Source organism: Pristis pectinata, chromosome 3 (assembly GCF_009764475.1).
Source record: "Pristis pectinata isolate sPriPec2 chromosome 3, sPriPec2.1.pri, whole genome shotgun sequence".
Taxonomy (NCBI): Eukaryota; Metazoa; Chordata; class Chondrichthyes; order Rhinopristiformes; family Pristidae; genus Pristis; species Pristis pectinata.
Genome location: NC_067407.1, coordinates 71,809,921 through 71,822,886, shown reverse-complemented (window position 1 = coordinate 71,822,886; position 12,966 = coordinate 71,809,921). Strand labels below are relative to the sequence as shown.

The following is a 12,966-nucleotide window of genomic DNA, read 5'->3' as shown; positions in this document are numbered from 1 at the left end:
TGAGCAGATTATGAGGGATATTATCAAAAGCTTTGTGGTCCATATAAATAATAGCCACAGACATTTCTTGCTTTACCAAGTTAAATCTGTTCATTGGACATGTCTGGCCCTTTATAAATCCATGCTGGTTGTCTCTGATCAGGTGAGATTTTCAAGGCTTCCTGTCACTGTCATCAGTCACCTGTAATTTCTCGACAGCATTCATTAGGCTAATTGGCTTCACACTTGCCACTTCACTTTTTAAAGAAAGGCATGTCCATGTGACATTTCAAAGGCATGGTCCTGGAAGGGGGAGTTTTGAAAGAATGAAGTTAAGGTGCCTGTAATATTCTGAACTACTTTCTTTAAATCCTTGGTATAGAGATTATCTGGTCCTGGAGACTTGTCACCTTTTAGTGCTGTGTTTCCCTTCATTTTAACTTCCCTTCATTTTAACTTCTTTTTAATTTGGTGAGTCCCTATGCCGGACTCAGTATTAGTTTCTTTGGCATGGTAATTTCTTCTTTAAATCGCGATCCTGAGCAATTATTCCACGTCTGCTGCATCCTCCTTATTTACAGTTTTGCCTCCATCAGTTTTTAAGGTGTCCATATTGTTCCCCAACACCCTAATGTGTAAAGCATAGTTATGTTAATTTTGACATCCCCAAAATTTATTTTTCAGGTCCTTCTTGTTTTAGAGCTCATACTATATGTTTTATTATCTTGTGTTTTTCTCTGTATCTCATCCTGTCACCAGACTTCACGCATTCTCTAGCCTTTTGGATGCTCGTTCATTTTGTTTTACAGTTGCTCCTTCCCCTTTTTGTTGCTTAGCTTTACTTTTGACAAGTCGAGCTTTTACTCCTTCAGGGTATAGAATGGTTCTGTGTTGCATGTTTTTGAATTTCTCCCCACTGAGCAGCAGTCGTTTTTCACTTCTATAGACTTGCCCAATTTACTCCACTGAAACTAAATCCAGAATCTCAGCAGTCATTTTTGTGTTTCTCCCTTTCAAATGCAGCTTTACTTGGGTTACGAGTTCTGTTAGGCAAATGTTCATGTCTGTTTGGCTGTTAACGAAATCTGAATCACTACTGAAGCTAATATAACTTCTCTTTCTTGGCTCTAGGACATACTATTGCAAGGAGCTAAGCTGAATGCACTCTAGGAATTTGCTTACTTTATAACGTAAACTAACCAATCTATCCCAGTCTGTATGGAATTTAAAATCACCCTTTAAAACCACCATGCCTTTCCTACATGTATTTATGCATTCTTCCATCTTGCAGATGCTGCCGGGGTCCTGAGAAACAATTCCCCCTCCAATCCTAAATTCCTTTTATACTTCTTAACCCATCATGTCTCCACAACCTACCAACCCCTGGTTATATTTTCTTTTGTGATGAAATAACCTTATCTTTAATCTGAGAAGTCCTCTGTGATTTATTTTTCTTTTCCCCGGTAGACCAAGTTTGTGGAAAAGAATAATGATGCCTTGCACATGTCCTTGGAATCCCTGGTGTCAGAATCAAAGGACCCTTTTGTCCGGAAACTCTTTGAAGGAACCAACAACACTAAGGACACAAAGCAGAAAGCAGGAAAACTGAGCTTCATTAGCGTTGGGAATAAGTTCAAGGTAGATTCATTTGGAAAACTACCCTGTTGTAAAATTGTGATTTACAAATATCATTATCCAAGTGGAAAACTACTGTTAAATGACATGTGGAAAGGATGAATGCGTCGCCCTATAGTTATTGAAAGAGTGAGCGTCGGGTGGAATTGTGAAGCCTTTTTATTGCATCCTGATTTTGGTACAAATGTAATCCAGTAAATACCTTGGTGCCTTTCCTTCAGTCAGTAACATTTGCCTTTTATGGATCTTTATTAACACCTCATTATTGCTGTGATATATCCTTTGGCCCCATTTGAAAATTCCCCAAATGAGAGCAGCCTTGAGTGACTCTAGAGACTGGAAATGTGATTTGTGCTAAATAATAGTACCTTAATGTTATAGCACATTAGTGTGAAGAGAATGCATTGAAGGGTAGGTATGAAATGTGTTTCTAACTTGCTCATACTGTTGCTCTCCCTCACTTATGCTGTTACATTGAGTGTTAATTGTACCCAACATATTTACTTATTTTTGTTTTCACTTTCAATAGCAGTGTTAGATAAATTGAGCACTGTAAGTATTTAATTACCACATTTCAAAAACAAATTTAAGTCTGTTTTTGTTTTAAACCCACAGTTTAGAATAACTTGTATCTCAGACTGAATGAGAAGTGTTTGATGTCTCTGGCCTGTACTCGATGGAGTTCAGTAGGATGAGGGGGGATCTCATTGAAATCCACTGGATACTGAAAGGCCTGGATAAAGTGGATGTGGAGAGGATGTTTCCATCAATAGAAGAGTCTAGGATCTGAGGACACAGCCTCAGAATAAAGGACATCTCTTTAAAACTTTGAGGAAGAATTTCTTCAGCCAGGGGGTGGTGAATCTGTGGAATTCTATGCCACAGAGGGCTGTGGAGGCCAAGTCATTGAGTGTATTTAACACAGAGATTGATAGGTTCTTGATTGGTAAGGGGGTTAAGTGTTACAGGGAGAAGATGGGAAAATGGGGTTAAAAAAAATCAGCCATGATGAATGGCAGAGTAGACTCGATGGGCCAAATGGCCTAATTCTGCTCCTATATTTTATGGTCTTATGAATGCTGGATCTTAGACATGAGTGGTAACTCTCGAGTGATGTTTGGTTCCTCTCCCCTACTCCTCAAATAAGGAATATTGAAGGACCTGTCTTGGACTTTTGGCTTGCTCTTTGCAGAGACCGATTTCAAAGGTCTGTTATCAAAGCCTTGGATCATATTGAGCATGTAAAACTCAGTCAGACTAGGTTCACTTCTGCTAAGGATGAGGAATGAGATTGAGTCCTATGATGGGTTTTGCTTGGTCTTTTCTTTCTACAGTATTTCTTGGTCTATCTGCTCTTAAAACTTGTTAATATTTCTAGATTCTATGCCTTTCCTCAATCAAGATTTATCCATCACCTCTCAAAAGCAGACTTTGTCCTTCCGAAGTGTAAGTTTAGCATTGAACTCATCAGAACTGTGGTATTGCCACTAACTGAATATTGGTCTTTGTAAACCAAGTGCATGTAAATTGTTCCAGGTGTGCATTGGGTTGTGCGTCACCAAAAACTATAGCAGCACATGTCAAATCAGGAAAAAAGCCAAGCTAGGTTTTGCATAATTAAAATCTTGATTAATAATCACTTTAATACATAATGATTTTCTGCATTTTTAAATTTAATTCTCTGAAGGATAATTAATAACTTGATTTCAGATTCTAGAGAAAAAAACGTGCTGGAATTTGATGTTAAAATCCCCAAGGTGTTTCTGTTATGCTCATTTATCTCCTCTTATTGCCCAGTGCTTGAGATTCTGAATGCATTCTTCTAATCTCTCTTCTACTTATAGTAAAGCTGACTTTCAGCCCTGGTCTTTTCCATCTGCCTCCTGCTCCTTTTCCTCAGGCTGCTGGTATGATCTGAGTTGTTCCAATTCAGGATGAGTAGAGGAAATAATAGGGAGGTTGGAGAAAGCAAAAGTAGACAACAGCCAGAGACAGCAGGTAAATCATTCCTCCAGCAACTGCACATCTGTTACAGCATTACCTTCGCTCCTTTTGGTCTGGTCACTTAAAATGGCATTTTAACTCTTTCCACACAGGACTGATCCCAGATCAAAGCCTCAGAAGTTTACATTGCCTACTATTTGTAGTGATAACCAACACTTCCTGTACAATACATAGCCCTTGTGTGTCTACTCTAATATCACAAGCGACGCCCAACGTGTGCCCCAGAGGCTGTTTTTCACATTTAGTTCACGTTCACCATTAAATCTACAGACATTTCGACCTAATGTTTGCAAAATAATCAGATAATTATTGTCTTCACCATGAGGGAAAGAATCCAGTTGTTCAAAGCACATCCGGTTCTGTGGATCCTTTCGCCTGCTCTGTTGAATACAGCAGGGGTTTCGTCCGTGTTTTTTGGCAACATTCCATTTTATGAATAACTTGTCCCAAATGGGAATTTCCAGCTTATAGAGGGGAAAGGTGGCAAATTGTTCTCACAAATGAAAGCACACCAGGAACAGAAAGGTTAATTTATTAACCTTTGCTGGCAAACACTTTTTTCCACTTGAGTGTTTATTTTCCAAGCCTGTGTTGTTGCATTTACATTCATTGCAGTTAAGTATCATTGCACTTGGGACAGAAACACTAATACAAAAATGAATCAAAACTAAATGACTAATAATATTGAACTGTGAATGGTTCAGAAAGCTCCATGAACTTTTAAATGTTTGTAATGTATTTTCAGTCTTTGCCACTTTCCTAGTCTTTCATAATGCTAATATTGGGGTATTTCTCCTACTTTTGCAACATAGGAGACATTTGCCCTCAAATCTACACCCAACCCTAGAGCAATCCCATCAATCCCATTCCCCCACCTATTTTCTTCTATCCTGTTCTCCCTTATGTGTCCATGAACTCCACCTTGATTTCCCATACCAGCCACCTTCACAAGGGCTAATTTATGGCAGCCAATTAACCACCAATGAGCATGCCTTTGGGATGTGGGAGGAAACTGGAGCCCCCAGGGTGGGAAACCCACATGGTCACTAGAATGAACTCTGCACAGACAGCACCAGAGGTTGAACGGGGTCGCTGGAGCTGTGCGTAGTTCCACCAGCCTCTGCTGGTATGATTGGAGTTGTTCCAATCAGGATGAGTAGAGGAAATAATTGGGAGGCTGGGAAAGCAAAAGCAGATAACAGCCAGAGATGGCAGGTAACTCATTCCTCCAGCAACTGCACGTCTAGTATCCAGCACCTTCATTAAATGGCCATTTTTCTTATATTTCCCTGGATACTGACTGTGGGTGAGCTTTAGAGTTGGTGATACCTGAACTCGATGCTTTCTTCACTTATTCTCCACCCGTGTGCACTTCCAGCAGGAGTGACTGAGCAGGAAAACCTGAATGACGTTTCTTCCTCCTTCTCCCCACAAGTCCAGGGAAGTTGAGGTGATTGTGCTCCTCCCACTGCTCAGCACGGTGTAATGCGATTGAGTCTCAGATTCCTTGCCTGCACAGCTTGTTGCAACATAATGCCGTGTACCATAGCACTGAGCTACCAGGGATGGCCACCTCCTGCCAGTTTCAATCCTTGCCACTTCCTGGTTTCCTTTCTCAGCCTGGGTGGAAGAAGGGTTACAAAACACCCAGAGCCATTGTTTGGCCCAACTTGTTAACGACCGGACCAATTTGTGAGGTTGGTGTGGAAAGGGTTAAGGTCAGGCCACGCAGTGCTTGGGTGTCTGATGGCTGTCATTTCATGATGGGTGCTGCTCAACGATCCCCAGGATGTACAACTGCATGCTCCACCTCCACCGTGCCAACACACAACTTCAATGAAAAATGCATCACAATATGCTTTTTGTTTGCTGCTGTTACAATTTTTAAGACTTTTTGTCACGGAGCATCACAGCTCATTGTATACCATGAAAGGCCAATTTATTGCTGTGTGCTCCATTGTTAATTTAATGCCTTGCCAATCTGTTTTGCACCATAGTGTGGTAAGCCCCGTTAAATACAATTATTTGAACCAAAAGTTCTACTGATACCAATATGCAAGTAGGGATTTGGCCACGAAATATACATCGTTGATATTTTTTATTTTCCTTCCTATTTCACAGACTCAGTTGAATCTGCTGCTCGCAAAGTTACGCAGACACAGTGAGTACTCATTGGTATATTAGACTGTTACATAAATGGGATTGTGTTCCCTAATATATGGACAGGACATTTTGTTTCCCAGTTGGCAGGAGGGAACAGTCCTTTATTGTGAATTTTCAAAGGAACTGATGCAAGATCTCCCAAAATAACTAATGTTTAGAAATGTAGTCCTTATTTTAATAACTAAATAAATTCAGTTAATTAAATAAATTCACTAATAAATAGCTGAAAAGTACTGGTGTCTGTAAAAACCACAGGATTGTCCAAAGAAACATTTAATTCATTAATGTGCTTCAGAGAAGGAATTTCTGCCCATGCTTCCTTGGTCAGGTCCTTTTTGTCTGCAATTGAGCAGATGATTCACTCTGTCCTTCTCTCTATCTTCAAGCTGACAGTGCACTGGGTAAACCTGCTGTGCCTGTAGTCTAGTGGGACCAGTATCCCTGGTAAGCGAGAGGGATGTTGCTCCTGGTCGATGCGTGGAGGGAAAGCAGGGGGTTGAGTCACGGGTTGTCGGGAGGGAGGTGTCATCAGTGGGGGAAGTGATGCATCAGGCTTGTCCTCAAATTAAGATAGATTTTTCCCTGAGCTGATAATGGGAATTACAAAACACTGAGGAAGAATCTCTTTGACTGGAGTGATGCCAGCTGTGAGCTTGTGGTGATGACGTGCTCTGCTCACCCCACGTTTTTTAATCAGGGCTCCAGCTTCATTCGATGCATAAAGCCCAACCTCAAGATGACAAGTCTCAGTTTGAAGGGGCACAGATTCTCTCGCAGCTGCAGTGTTCAGGTGAGGTGTTGTTTTCGGGCTCTGAGAGACTTTTGGTTTGATTTGGTGCGTGTCATTGGCGTATTTCGGTCAGTGCCAAGCTCTTCTTCCTCCTGCACATTCAAACAGGCTGTCGCACATTTGTTTTCTGCTCCACCTTTCCAGCTGTTGCTGTGTTCTTGTTATCCTACAGCGTCTGGTTGTGCTCAACGTAATCCGCTCCCCAGTCACTGTACTTCAGGTCCCACCCTTGGTCTACTGGTTGTGCTACAGTCTCAGTCACACAGCCCATGTGAATCAGAATGTTCCCTGGGGATATCCAAGTGCCACTCTAGGGTTTTCTACTTTACCTTCAGCTGCTGAACGTTGATGAGCCAAAATACCTTCAACCTAATCATGACAGAACTGAACTCATGGATTTTGATTCCTGATGGTACAGGCAGTCCCCAGGAGAACTCTCTGTAACCCTGAACTGTTTGTAAGTCAGATATGAGCAACCACAGTGTGTGGGAGAGGGTCACAGAAGCAGCTGTGGCGGGAGAGTGAGCAGGCACAGGGAGAGCGGCCGCCAGCCGGCCTCACTGACTCAGTGAGTGGGTGAGTCTGCTCAGCGCTCCCTGCTCTGCTCGGCTCCACCCACCCCCACAACTGGCTCGTGAGGGGAGAGAAGGCACATGGAAATGCCCTGTTCCCACCTGGCAGAAGACGTCTGCAGCCCCACAGCAGCCGGGGGATCCATCCCGCCGGTCTCCCAAACACTCATTCATACGTACGGGGTGTCCATAAGTCGGGCGTTTGTAACCTGGGAAGGACCTGTGTCTACTTGTGGTATTTTGATTCCACTAATTCAACTCGCTGCCACTTGCACCATCACTTGCCTTTTCCCACCAAAGCCTCGGCCTACCCCACGTCATGTTGAATCTGTACTTTCCCTGTGCTTTCCTTTCTGCAAAGTGCAGCTCAACCAAACTGTCTCATTCTTTGTTTCGGGCCCACACTGTCGCAATCCAGTTCCCACAAGCTTCACTTCCGTGCAAAATTCACACACCCATTCTGTCCTCCCGTACTGTCCAAGAGGCAAAAATTGTCCATGTTGATCAGCTTTTTCTGAATGCTTCATTTTACTGGTTTTTGCTTGCTTATATAATTTAGTGGGATTGTTGGGTTTGTTTCAAGTCAACACAGCTTTATTCATGGGACACTCAGAAGATAAGGTGAACAGTCCTGGAGTTGACGTGGATTTGAGTTGCTCTGATGGAAAGGTTATGTGTGTGACCTGTGCTGTTTTCAGTGGTCTCTCTCTGTTGTGTAGGTATGGTGTCTGTACTGGACCTGATGCAAGGAGGATTCCCATCACGTGCTCCGTTCCATGAACTTTACAACATGTACAAGAAGTTCATGCCTGCAAAGCTCTCCAGGTTGGACCCCAGGCTCTTTTGCAAGGTATTGACCAGACTAAAGTTTCAAAGTTCTTTCAGGTAGTCGTACGAAGCAGCATCTTGTCAGGTGACTTAGCAGGAGATGGCACTGAGTGATTAGAGCCTTACTGCTCAGGAAGGTTAGGTGCTCTTAATATAATTTGCTGATTTCTATTTGGGATGTGGTGAGAGTGCAGCACTTTGCCTTGGATTTCCTGGAGGAGGAAGGAGACAAATCAGCCAAAGTCCTCCTCAGTAGGTAGTCCCAGAAGGTTGAGGAGGACTTGCTTCCACTCCGGTCAGAGAGAATCAGAGAGTCATACAGCACAGATACAGGCCCTTCGGCCCAGTTGGTCCATGCCAACCAAGATTCCCATCTAAGCTGGTCCCATTTGCCCACATTCGGCCTGAATTCCTCCAAACCTTTCCTATCCATGAAGCTATCCAAGTTCCTTGTAGGTGTTGTTAATGTACCTGCCTCAACCACTTCTTCTGGCAGCTCATTCCATATACTGACCACCCTCTGGGTGAAACATTGCCCTCGGGTTTCTATTAAATCTCTCCCCTCTCACCTTAAACCTATGCCGTCTAGTTCTTGATTCCCCAGTCCTGGGAGAAAGACCATGTACATTCACCCTATCTATGCCCCTCCTGACTTTTTGCACCTCTAAAAGATTACCCCGCGTTCTTCTATGCTCCAATGAATAATGTCTCAGTCTGCTCAACCTCTCTCCATAACTCAGTCCCTTGAGACCAGGTAACATCCTCGTAAATCTCCTCTGCACCCTTTCCAGCATAATGGCATATTTTCTATAGCAGAGTGACCAAAACTAAACACAATATTCAATATGTGGCCTCTCAACATCTTGTACAGCTGCAACATAACATCCCAACATATTCTATACTCAATGCCCTGACTGACGAAGGCCAGTGTGCCAAAAGCCGCCTTCACTGCCCTGTCTACCTACGATGCCACTTTTAGGGAACCATGTACTTGTACTCCTAGATCCCTCTGTTTCTGTGAGCTCTGTGACCGATGAGGCCAATGTGGGATCAGCAGACTTTGTTGCAGGTAGATTCAGAGGTGCTTGATTGGGTGTGTGTGTGTGGCTTGGGAGGTGGTGAATGCCTTCTGTTTTCACTGGGCTTCCTGCATCCCAGATAAAAAAAAGATTTGAGATTCTCAGTGCCATTCTGAGTGCTGCTTCTCCAGTTTAAATAGTGACGGGTCAGGGAATCATGAATCAGGGCCATGAGTCAGTGAAGGGATTAGGGGATTATGTTTGTTCAAGGATGCTTTGTGGATATATTTAAGTGTTTCCTCTATCACCAGTGAGCTCCTGCTGTGGTGGAATTGAGAGTGGAGAACCTGTTTCAGAGGTCTGGTGTCAAGCTTGTGAATGACGTGGTCTGCCCAACATTTGTAGCTAGTCTTGATGCTGGGGATGTTACTGTAAGACTGGACTGAGGTTGGTTCACATACCCTGCCAGTGGATTTGGAGGATTTTGCAGAGACAGCATTGGTTTTTATCTCTCCCAGTGCTTTGAGATGCCCGCTGTAGGTAGTCATCAGAAATGTATAGCAGGGCAGGGTAGACCATGGGTTTTGTGCCAGGTTTAAGGTCCTGATTGTTGAACAGACTTTTCCTCAGGTGGCCAAAGGCTATCCTGGCAAAGTAGAGGGAGTGGTGAATCTCATTGTCGATGTCTTCCATCAATGGGAGGTGGCACCCTAATTGTGGGAAGTCCATGTTTTCTGGGGTCTCATTGTGGACCTTTGTCCTGTGGTGTTGTGCACTGAGGGCAGGTTTATCTTCTGGATATTTATTGTAAGGCCCATTCTTTTGGATGTTTAAGTGAACGAGCCAATGATGACTTGGAGCTCAACCTCCAAATGTGTGCATACACAAGTGGTGCCTGTGTATTGCAGCCAAGGTTGGTGGGTGACCTTGGCTCTGGAGTTGAGGTGATATAGTTTGAACAATCGGCCCTGTCTACTGACAGGTCCACAGACATCTCCTTCTCTTCCTAGATGAGAGGGATGAGGCTGTGTATACGTGACTGAAGTTCCTTTCTACCAGGGTTTAGAACTTCAGCCAGGATACCGTCTGCTCCCAGGACCATGCAATTCAGTTGCCATATGTTCTTTCCAGCCACTGGTGATGAGACTGGACAGAATTGGATAAGTTGCTGTAGGATGGAGTCAAGGACATTGGTGCCAGGAGTTGCTTGAAGAGTTGTTGGAAATACTCCTTGCTGACGACTCTGTCCCTGATGAGCTCTGGTCTACGCCTGACCACCAGTGGAGTCAGTTTGTGGAGGTTTGGTCTGTAACTGGTCTTGGCAACACCAGAGAATGTGAGCACATCATAATCATCAGTGAGTTGCCGGTTCTCCTGGGCTCCTTCCATCCGCCATCTGTTCTTTAGGTTACGGGTTTTCTGATAGACTTCAACCTACAGGACTAAAAGAGCTGCCTTTTATCCCCTTGAGGTATGATGGAATTTCCAATCAGAGATCACCTTGTATTCATAATTAATTAGCCCCTGGATCTCCCAGTCACCCTTGACAATCCAATCCAGGCTCAAGAGTCTCTTCACGGGAAAAATCAATTGGGATTCATGACCCTGATCCCAGGCCACCAGACTATGGAGATGTGTGAGTATTTAACAGGGCAAGATTAGCTTAGCATCACTGATGGGGCCACATATCACATCAAGGAATTAAACACTTGGGTGAGTTATAACAACATTCTGCTCTCCATCCCTCCTATACATAGTAGTAACCTGATCATCTAGGTCAGCAGGTTTCATGTCAACAACCAACTTTACAATGGCTTTAGTCGAGCACAGTTCTCCACTGTTGTTGTTGTCCTTTGGAAGGTGCCCTTTAAGGTGAATGCACTCAATCCTGAGGCAGTAGTTGTAGAAGAACAGGGGAGTTCTTCCATATCTTTTCTTGTGTTTTCCCCCTTGATCAGCATCACTTAGAAAAAGAATCAGGGTACTTGGTGCTTGAGGGGCCTTGCTGTATACAAGTTGGTCGCAGTGATCCATGAAACAACATTGACTGCACTGTAAAAGTAACTGGTCATCCATGAAGTGCGTTGTGATCATCTAAAGACATAAAATGATCTAATTAAATTCAGTGAAAGTTAAGTTAGATATTTACAAGGCAAATTCCATGCAAATTGGGCCTCCACGTCATGGTGTTCTGTTTTTCTCATTTGAGAAACTAGGGGCATAGATAGGGTGAAAGCACACAGTCTTTTTCCTAGGGTTAGGGAATCAAGAACTAGAGAGCATAGGTTTAGGTGAGAGGGGAGAGATTTAACAGGAACTTGAGGGGCAACTTTTTCACCCAGAGGGAGTTCAGTATATGGAATGAGCTGCCAGAGGAAGTGGTTGAGGCAGGTACATTAACAACATTTAAAAGGTACTTGGACAAGTACATGGATAGGAAAGGTTTAGAGGGGATACGGGCCAAACGCAGGCAAATGGGACTAGCTTAGATGGGAATCTTGGTCATTATTGACCAGTTGGGCTGAAAGTCCTGTTTCCGTGCTCTATGACTCCATGAACTAAGTTGATCAGGGAAGGAACACGAGCAAAGTTGAGAGTGAGTGATGCCATTCAGAGTTACCCTCATGAGGCTCCAGGCAGCCTTTGCTGTTTATCAACTTAAGCATAACATGTTATGTTTCCCTCTCATTTCCTAGGCACTGTTCAAAGCCTTGGGTCTCAATGAAAATGATTACAAGTTTGGTCTTACCAAAGTCTTTTTCCGACCTGGCAAGGTAAGAAAACCCTGTCACTGAAACTTTCTGAACTGGAATCTGCTTTCCTCTGTAATGATGTTGAATTTGCAGACTTGCCTAGCAATTAGACAGAATCTAATGGTGGCTTCTTCTGATCCGGTCGATGAATGTGGTCAGTGCAACTCGTAGAGCTGAAGACCTGGGAATCTGGTTCCCTGTGCCAAACCATCGCAGAGCAGACAGTAACTATATAGGGGACTGAGAATGTCTTCCTTTTCTCCAGTTAAAGCCAAGAAACTTTGAGAAAGGTTTGAGGGAAAAACTGAGCAGTTGGTAATTTTGTTTCAGTTGAATTTGTGGTTACTTATTTTCCTGTAATGTATACAAAGAGAATGGGTTGGATTGTGGTCAATCCTGCCACACTCCTCCCTGTCTGTTTCCCATGGCTGTGTGTAATATCTGCAGCTCTCCAGTAACAATCACCCTCGAGACCTGACTGTCACTGCCATTGCAGAACGTCCATGACGCCCTTCCCAGCAATGCCCTGATGGTTGTTTGACCTATAGCTGTTCAAAGGCTTTTAAACTCTTGAAACATGTCTGCTCCGTTCAGAGACATTTAAAAAGAATTCAAATAAATAAGAAATTACTGAAAAATATAATACTAAAGGTAGCTTAACCTTCTAGAACTCATTTAAGAGCCTAAAGATGAAGTAAGTAAAGGAAAACAAACCCACGCCATTTACTCGAGGTTGCCATAAATGTGAGGAGTGCACCCTGTGCACTTGACTCCTTTGCTCACTATTTCTGCTCTATCCCGGGATAGGGCAGAGTCTATCAATGGGGGTGGGGGGGGTGGGGGTCGGGGGGGAGCTCTGTGATGAAAGACCAGTCTGGGGTCCTTCTGCTACTGGACTTTGAGGAGCTGGGTCCAGTGGAGAAGTCCCTCACACAACAGAAGGGTGTATTACCCCAGGGGCCACATGAGTGGCAATGGTGCCATAAGTTTAAAAAAAAATGTGCTAACACTACTGAATGAATTGGCCAAATGACACTAGGAATTTAAAGAGCTTTGCACTGTGTTTATTCTTTTGCATATATATTTTTATTTTGAATAAAGTTTATTTTCTGAAATAAAAATATGGGTCAGATGCATCTCTGACCTTCAATGTGGCTGGGCCATAAGTCAGAGACAAACTGACCGGTGAACATGGCTTGTTGTTGGTTCTCCACCAAGCCATG

General features: G+C 43.5%; 1 protein-coding gene across 1 annotated transcript in view; it reads left to right on the top strand.

Moving 5' to 3' along the window:
• myo6a (myosin VIa) overlaps positions 1–12,966 on the top strand; it is a 244,455-nt gene that overhangs the window by 184,760 nt on the left and 46,729 nt on the right. The window contains 6 exon segments of the mRNA XM_052011416.1: positions 1,447–1,617; positions 5,740–5,793; positions 6,479–6,524; positions 6,527–6,571; positions 7,863–7,993; positions 11,687–11,764. Coding sequence (XP_051867376.1) covers positions 1,447–1,617; positions 5,740–5,793; positions 6,479–6,524; positions 6,527–6,571; positions 7,863–7,993; positions 11,687–11,764 — 525 coding nt within the window.